This window comes from Heterocephalus glaber, unplaced genomic scaffold (assembly GCF_053883595.1).
Source record: "Heterocephalus glaber isolate CG9 unplaced genomic scaffold, H.glaber_assembly_v1.0 deba00001472, whole genome shotgun sequence".
Classification (NCBI taxonomy): Eukaryota; Metazoa; Chordata; class Mammalia; order Rodentia; family Bathyergidae; genus Heterocephalus; species Heterocephalus glaber.
This window is the reverse complement of record NW_028258315.1, coordinates 31,587,761-31,596,554: the sequence shown is the minus strand read 5'-3', so window position 1 is coordinate 31,596,554 and position 8,794 is coordinate 31,587,761. Positions and strand designations below refer to the sequence as shown.

The 8,794-nt window shown below is 40.3% G+C and overlaps 1 protein-coding gene across 2 annotated transcripts; it reads left to right on the top strand.

Annotated features, from left to right (window-relative positions):
• The first annotated feature begins 1,356 nt into the window (after positions 1-1,356).
• LOC147826305 (mitochondrial import inner membrane translocase subunit Tim9-like) lies at positions 1,357-1,626 on the top strand. Of its 2 annotated transcripts, none has more exons than XM_087181689.1 (2): positions 1,357-1,489; positions 1,577-1,626. In XM_087181689.1, exons 1-2 carry the CDS (start codon positions 1,357-1,359, stop codon positions 1,624-1,626), a joined length of 183 nt encoding a protein of 60 aa, XP_087037815.1. The 2 variants fall into 2 exon arrangements, with proteins under 2 accessions (XP_087037815.1, XP_087037814.1); XM_087181688.1 differs by having other exon boundaries at positions 1,574-1,626.
• Positions 1,627-8,794: the final 7,168 nt, after the last annotated feature.

The following is an 8,794-nucleotide window of genomic DNA, read 5'->3' as shown; positions in this document are numbered from 1 at the left end:
ACTCAAGGCAAAAAGAGTTTGGAGTGATGTATTCCAAGCCCAAAAGGAAAACAGCCTCCAACCCAGATTGATGTACCCTGTAAAACTATCTTTCAAAATTGATGGAGAAATAAGATATTTTCATGACAAAGAGCACCTTAGGAGGTTCATGAATACAAAACCAGCACTAGCACTCCAAAAAATTTTAGACAATATCCTAGGAACAGGCAATGAGGATCACACCCCCAGGAAGCACAGCAGAATGAACCCATCTGGCACAACAAGAAATTAAATGTAAAGGGGGAGAATCCAACAAAAAGAAAAAGTTATGACAATGATAAGTCAGTATCAGTTATAACCATCAATGTTAATGGTCTCAATTCACCAAGCAAAAGAAATAGACTGGCAGAATGAGTCAAGAATTAAAATCCAACAATATACTGCATACAAGAAACACACTTCATTCAAAAGGAAACTCATAGACTGAAAGTTAAAGGGTGGAAAACAATACTCCATGTGACAAGAACCTGAAAAAAAGCAGGAGTAGCTATCCTCTTTGCAGATCAAGCAGATTTCAAGCCAAAACTGATTAAGAGAGACAAAGAAGGACACTACATCCTTGTAAAGAGAACAATCCAACAGGAAGAGATGACAATCATAAATGTCTATGCACCAAACACTAGTGCACCCAACTATATAAAACAAATACTAATGGACATGAAAAGTCATATATGCACTAATACAATTGTAGTGGGGGACCTCAACACCCCACTGTCACAAACAGATAGATCAACTAGACAAAAAAAAAGCAACAAAATACTAGAACTCAATCGAACCCTTGAGCAAATGAACTTAACAGATATTTACAGAGTCTTCCACCCCACAAAATCAGAATACACATTCTTTTCAGCTGCACATGGGTCATTCTCCAAAATAGACCACATACTCGTTCATAGCACATGTTTAAGTAAGGGCAAAGGAATTGAAGTTATCCCCTGTTTATTATCAGACCCATGTGTTAAGAAATTGGAGATCCATAGCAAAAGAAACTCAACAAGTTACATAAACATGTGGAAATTGAACAACACACTTCTGAATAACCAATGGGTCACAGAGGAAATTAAAGAAGAAATCGGTCAGTTCCTTCAATTAAATGACAATGACAGTGTTCTCTGCCATTCTCTGGCCAAGGCGCCTACTTTAACCCCGACAGGCCAACAGTCATCACAGTCCCCTCACCCTCATATGGACGAAACCCAGTGACTGAGTAGAAATCAGGCCTCATTGGAACCCTGAGCAGAGGTTGTACAACTGCTTCTCAGGAACTCAGGAAACTCACGCATCAGAAAAGGTGACTCATAAATAAACCAAAAGAATATGGCTGCACAGATATCAGAATCTGATCAGATAAAACAATTTAGGGAATTCCTGGGAACCTATGATAAACTTACAGAAACCTGCTTTTTGGACTGTGTTAAAGACTTCACAACAAGAGAAGTAAAACCTAAAGAGATCACCTGTTCAGAACATTGCTTACAGAAATATTTTAAAATGACACAAAGAGTATCCATGAGATTTCAGGAATACTGTGTTCAGCAGAATGAGGCCCTGGAAGCCAAAGTGGGACTTCTTGGCCAGCCTCGATAGCAAAGTCCCAGTGGCTGAGCTCTGGGTGGAGGCTGCCACGGCTGTTGCACTAGGAAAGAGGACTCATCAGGTGGAATCCCTGGAAGTGGTGGGCACCATGTTGAACCATCTGTTATGACTATTTGGCTAATGGAAACCACTGGAAAAACAAAATTGCTGCTCACCAGGAATAATTAAAATAGAGGATCTTATTGTTCAGTGAAAATCATAAGGTACAACATTTGTTGAGGCCTTAAGATTCAGTAGTTTGGTGCTATATAGATTTAATGCAATTCCAATTGAGATCCCAGCAGCATACTTCATAGACCTCGAGAAAACAATCCAAAAATTCATTTGGAACAAGAAGAGACCCAGAATAGCAAACACAATTCTAGGTAACAGAGACATGGCAGGGGGTATCACAATCCCCAACCTACAACTCTACTACAAAGCTACTGTGATAAAAACAGCATGGTACTGGCAAAGAAACAGACTTGAGGACCAGTGGAACAGATTAGAAGATGCAGAAACAACGCCAGACACACTCAGCCATCTCATGTTTGACAAAGGAGCCAAACACCCTCACTGGAGGAAAGATAGCCTCTTTAATAAATGGTGCTGGAAAAATTGGGCTTCAACTTGCCAAAGATTCAAACTAGACCTATATCTCTCACCATGCACTAAACTAAAATCAAAATGGATTAAAGATCTAAATATTAAAATAGACACTCTGAACCAGTTGGAACAGAGGTTAGGTAGAACCCTTGAAGGCATCGGTGTAGGAAAAGATTTTATGAACAAAACCTCAGTTGCCTGTGAACTAGCACAAATAATCAACAAATGGGATCTCTTCTTATTAAAAAGCTTCTGCACAGCAAGAGAAACCACCAGCAGTGTGAAGAGACAATCTTCACCTGCTCTTCCTCAGACAAAGGTCTACTATCTCGAATCTATAAAGAACTTAAAAAGATCAGACCTCCCAAATTGAAAGACCCAATCCAAAAATGGGCATCTGAAATGAACAGACATTTCTCACACAAAGAAGTAGAAATAGCAAATAAATACATGAAAAAATGCTCAACGTCACTGGTCATTCGAGAGATGCAAATGAAAACAACGCTGAGATTCCACTTCACTCCAGAAAGAATGGCTGCTATCATGAAATCAACCAATAACAAATGCTGGTGGGGCTGTGGGGAAAGAGGAACCCTGCTCCACTGCTGGTGGGAGTGTAGACTGGTGCAAGCACTGTGGAAATCAGTATGGAGATACCTCAAAGAACTAGGACTGGAAGTCCCATTTGACCCCGCTATTCCACTGCTGGGAATCTTCCCCAAAGAATTAAAAGAATCATACCACAGTGATATATGTGCACCCATGTTCAGAGCAGCACAGTTTGTAATAGCTAAAACTTGGAAACAGCCCAAATGCCCATCAACTGGAGACTGGATAAAGAAAATATGGTTTTTTTATAAAATGGAGTACTACTCAGCCATAAAAAACGAGAAATTAGAGACATTTATAGCTAAGTGGATGCACATTGAGGCAATACTCTTAAGTGAAATAAATAGGACACACATGTGTAAATACCGAATAGTTTCTCTGGTGTGAGAAACTGAAAGTGTAAATAAGGACTAAATGTATAATAGGTAATGTGAAATAGGAAGAAAAGGGGCAAAGGGGAAGGAAGTGGGAGGGCTAGGGGAAAGGATGGAAGGGAATGGGATTAATATGAGAAAATGGAAAACTAGGAACAAAATCTTTGTAAATAGGGAGGACTGGAGGGGTTGAAGGGAGGGCTTGGCAAGGGTGAAAAATAAGAACCAAGGGAGACTATGTAAAGGTGCAAATTTCCAATGATGAATGTCATTATATTGTATACCTAAAATGTACCAATATAATTAATTTTTTAAAAATCTTATTAGGGGAGGCCCAACTTTTAACATGCCTCCTGCCCCAGGTGTGACTTAACTGGAAAATAAGAGTGGGGATGGGCTTTCAGGACATGACCTGGAGCCAGTAGTGGGAAGCTGGTGAAAAGTAGGATGACTAACAGCAATTGGTGAAGAGGAGTTTGTGCCACTAACCTCGCCCAACACTGCAAACACGGCAAAATTAACTTGCTTGAACAAGACGTTGTCTCACCCCTCTGTTAGTCACCCACTTAGAATTATTTTTATAATAATGATCTATTTATATACCAAAGAGCTAAGAATGGAACTGTGTGATTGTACAAGCATTCAAAAATATTCCACATACTCTAAAATGAAAACAGGAATTATGAAATTCAGACTATATCACCTTGGAATATCTAAAAAGTAGACTATTAACATATCTGAAGAGTAGACAATATTAACATTTAAATGCTTTCAACATAGGAACAGAAATAGTATTTCCATTTATCAAACCCTTCAAACAACACACACACACACTCACCTCAAATCTTTGTCCTTTATGAAGTGATTTTGAACATAAGTAGTCGCTTTTTGCAAATGTGGTCAAATTGGTTTGAAGAACAAATAGAACTACACTAGTGACATTTACTTTCCAGTGAGAGCCATACCTCGGACTTGGCTTGCCTAATGGAACTGCCATGTTGTCTGGCTAAACATAGAAGCTGCTATAGAATTGGGACAAAAGTACCATAACTTCTAGAACCACTGTTTGTTGGGACAGAGAATTGGAGACTTAGGGTCTAGGGTCCCACTCAGGAAAAGTCACTTGACAAAAATCACAGTTCTAAGTAAGTAGTATGAGACAAAAGTGTCATTCCTTCCCTCGAGGGATTTAACATCTAGTCGGTGTCACCAAATTAAAACCAATAGCACAGAGGTGCCCAATTAAGGCAGTTTGTAATGAGGTTCTGCATGGATCTGTGACTTTCACGAATGAGTAAAGGCAAACTCCATAGGATGTGGGTAGGAAGGCAGGGAAGGCAGAAATTGGGCTCTCCTTGGGCTGCTAGGAAGCTATTGGTAGGAACACAGGACATCGCAGGACACTCAGAATGAAGAGCACTATGGTGGGTGGGTAGATGCCTGTCATGGCTCTATGAGACCAGAGGAAAGGGGTTGGGTAGAGAAATCAGGGAGGCAGACAGCAGAGTTGAGCGTTAACCTTTTATCAAAGGTTTGTTTCACACCTGTGTGCCAGGCACAGCAGTGACTACCAAGAATGACATGGACAGCAGAAAGAATGAAAGCCATGTTCAGTGGAGTTGCAGTTGGAGAATCCCAAGATGACAGAGACTTCAGTTAGAGGATCTGAACAAGCGAACAGAAATAAAGCCAAAAGGGCCCAGGTGGTGAAGAAGCAGTCAGGGTGGAGAAGAGAAATGTGGTACCTCAAAAGAGATGGAAGACAGCGACAAGAAGTAGGACACACTATCTCCGAGTGATTGAGAATGATCAGTCCCCAGCCCAGGTGAGAGGGAAGCCGTGGGACTACTGACAGGCACACCTGTCAGGGGACTTGGCTGATCTACTTGACATAATTTCCTGCCTGCATTATAGAGCTACTGTCAGATTATGTAAGAAGTTGTTTTGAAAATTATTTAAAATACCAGCCCAGGGATTTAGCTCAGTAGCATCGCACCTGCCTTGCAAGTGCAAGGTCCCGAATTCAGTGCCCGGTACCAAAAAAAAATAAAAAATAAAAATATAAAGTATGTATCTCACACAGAATTAGCAAATGTTAGCCAGGTGTGGTGGCGCACACCTGGAATCCCAGCACTCTGGGAGGTTGAGGTAGGAGGATGGAAAGCTCCAGCCCAGCCTGGGCAATTTAGCAATTTAGTGAGACCCTCTTTCCCACAAAAAAAAGAATTTTAAAAAGACTAGCAAATGTTTTCTCTCATAGGTGGACCAGTGTGATTCTGTCCTTCTCCTAGTAACTTCAGCTCTTTATTGTACATTTCAGATATACAAAGTCATTTTTGAACTCTAGACTATATCATTTTTAGGAGTTTTGCCCCCCAAAATGCCCGCACATTAGTGCCAGCTCCACTGCTTATGTCCTCAGACTGTCCTCTGGGCTGTGGCCACAGTTGCTGCTCATGAAGTACTTTCTATTTGCAGCCTTATCTTGCTACCTTGTGGTTCCTCATCCCAATGAGGGCCTCTCCAGCTCTGGTCAGCTGGGTCAAGCTGCCCTGTCTAATTCTGTTGCTCACCAGCAGGACGACATAACCACATGACGGCTGTCGGACGTCAGTGAATCCATATAGCATTTCCACCTTCCCCACTTAGAGCCTCAGATGGTGAGAGCCTGGGCATCCTATTTACTTTGCATACCTATTGTGCATAGACCGATTGATTTTCAGTAATTGGAGTTTTAATGCTATATTACAGTCTTGTGGTCGCACTTACAGAAGACGGCAGCATGGGAAAAGTGAATGGGTCAGGAAAAGAACAGAGGGAGAGGAGACAGAACTGGAAGAGTCTGCATAAGAACCAAGCCCTCCCCTCCACTTTCTCTATTTTTGTCCCTCAGCCCTCAGCAGCCCTTTAGATGCCTTCGCTTTCCCGAAGCTGACATGAAATGAAGCCTGAAGGGAGTGATGGAAAAAGAGTAGGAAGATGGAAAGGTGTCCTGCTGGGAGGCCTCAGGGACAAAATACACAAGCGGTTTCCCACCAGTTCCTGCCAACTCCACTCTTGCTCTCTCCCCATTTCACTCCCAATTAGCTATGTTTTTTGCTCAATTGTTTAAGCCCTTAGAAGGCAATTTAGCGAGCCACTTTGGAATTGTGGCATTAAGGCAGGAATTCAAGGCAAAAACCCCTTTCCCTTCTTTCTCCTAGGGGAGCCCCAGCCTCAGAAAGACTTAGACTCCCTGCCCTCCCTAGGGGGAGGATCCAGCTCAACCTTGTCTTGGAAGAAAAGCTCCAATCATAGAAAAGATACTGCACATTTGCTTGATACAAAGGGACCAGGCAGAAATTCAAGTATATTTTTAGAGTGATTCATGATGGAAAACATTGGGATTGTTTTCTTCCCTTTTTCTGAAATGTTCATCTTTTCCTTGTATGGCAAATTAGTTAATATTTGAGTTATATTTGAGACATTTGTTACCTTTGAACCACAATATTTACTTCCCAAGAACTTTATGAGAATTAACAATACATGTTCTCACATGTTCCTTACAGCAAGTAAACTATCAAAATTAATTATGAAATCCTTAACAAATATAAACCTTTATCTACTAACTGGTATTACTATCTCTATAATTATTGTATTAAATATATCTTAAATATATCTAAAAAGCTATACAGTTTGTTATATCCCCCTTAAATAATAATTGTTAATTTTTTGTGAGGTTTCGAAAATGATGAAAACTGTACGAAAAATTTTAGTGATTTCCTCCTTTACATACTGCAAACATAGTTATTAATACCCTTAAAATTCATCTTCCAACTTGTTCATAAAATTGAGAATATACAACACAGTATAAGAAACCTTGAACCATAAAACAGTTTAAAATCAAGCCCCTTTCCAAAGAATGGGAGGAAATGCTATTTTACAACAGTCCATGCTTCCGGTTTGGCAAGCAAAAGGAAATCTGTCAAGAGCTAAATGTTCTAGGTCTGGACTGTAGCTCTGTGGTAGAGCACATGCATAGCATGTCCAAGGCCTTAGGTTGATAATACCCAGCAACAAAAACGTTAAATGTTCTGATATATTGGAGTTTCTTTACATGTATCTCTTTTTGGCAATAAGCCACAAACAGCAATGGTTGTGTGTGTGTGTGTGTGTGTGAGTGTATAAAATTACTCTTTAATTAACTAATGTTGATAGGTCACCTAGTTCATAAATGAAGCAGTAGAAACAGAATCATGAGAAAAACAGACCAAAATCCCTGCCTTCCTAAATCTCTATGCCAGATGATATTACATAGGAAATGTACAAATCACCTACTTACCTCCACAAAGACTTAAAAGTCTATGTGCACATATCTGTATGTATTGCATTAAAATATTTGCAGCCTTCCTGTCTGCAACACCATCTTAATAGTAGGATAATTATAACCTATTGTTCCCCATTGTTTTCTGCTTCCTCGAACCTCTTCAGCCTGTCCTCAATGGAAACCTGAATGAGGCTGTATGGTTACCCAAATGAGAAAAAAAAAATGAATTCTTTGCTTTAGGTTCAAGATGGCAAACAAATGTAACATGTATAATTACTCCTCTCTCCTTCCCAGATTCCATTTAATTGGTGGAGGGAGAAAAGGTACACAATGGAATAACCCCAAAATAGTACAACAAATGGGAGAAGTTAACTATCTGAAACTGTTCTTTTTTGACAAATTCTGGAATGTGGAAAGTGCAGGAGTCATTTTAACAGGAAAAAAAGAAAGAAAGAAAGAAAACAGTGTAGGAAGCAATGGTCCAGAACTTGCACTGAGAGAGGGAGGAGATGCTGGAGGAACTCCATCATGGCTCCAAATGCCAAGATGGTAGGAGAGAGAAAGAACTTGAAATAAGGGGAAAATGTGTTCCCTTAAGGTTAGGTTAGGTTACACTGCAGTAATAAAACCCAGATCTCTGTGTCTGACCACAAATGGTCATTGCTCATCCTCACTGATGTGAGACGGGAGCCCCACCCTGCATCCTTCTCAGTCTGATACTTAGGAAACAGAGCCGCCTGTAGTGAGCCACACCAGTTACTTGACTAAGAAAGAGGGAGCTATGTAGCTGTCACTGGCTGACATTAGGCTAGGCAAAGAAAGTCACATAACTACACATGGCTTCAAGGGTGGGCAAAGTGTATGTATGAAGCAAACTAAAATGTGGCATATTTTTTGCATATGCAAGTATGTTAGTGTTCAACAAAGTCAGATTTCCTTCTTCCTTAGATATACGACTAAACTACATTTTCTAAGCACAAGCTACCCTACCTACCATACGACTGAGCTCTGGTCAGTGGTCTGTGGTGAAACTGATCGTACCATTTCTAGGTGTTCTGTGGATTTCCCAGGGAGATCTAGAAGAATTTAATAAATGGTGTTGGAAACACTGGATTTCAACTTGCCAAAGATTAAAACTAGACCTATACCTATCACCATGCACTAAACTAAGATCAAAGTGGATTAAAGATATAAATATTAAGACAGAAACACTAAACTTGCTGGAAGATAAGTTAGGTAGAACTCTTGAAGACATTGGCATAGGAAAAGACTTCATGAAAAAAAC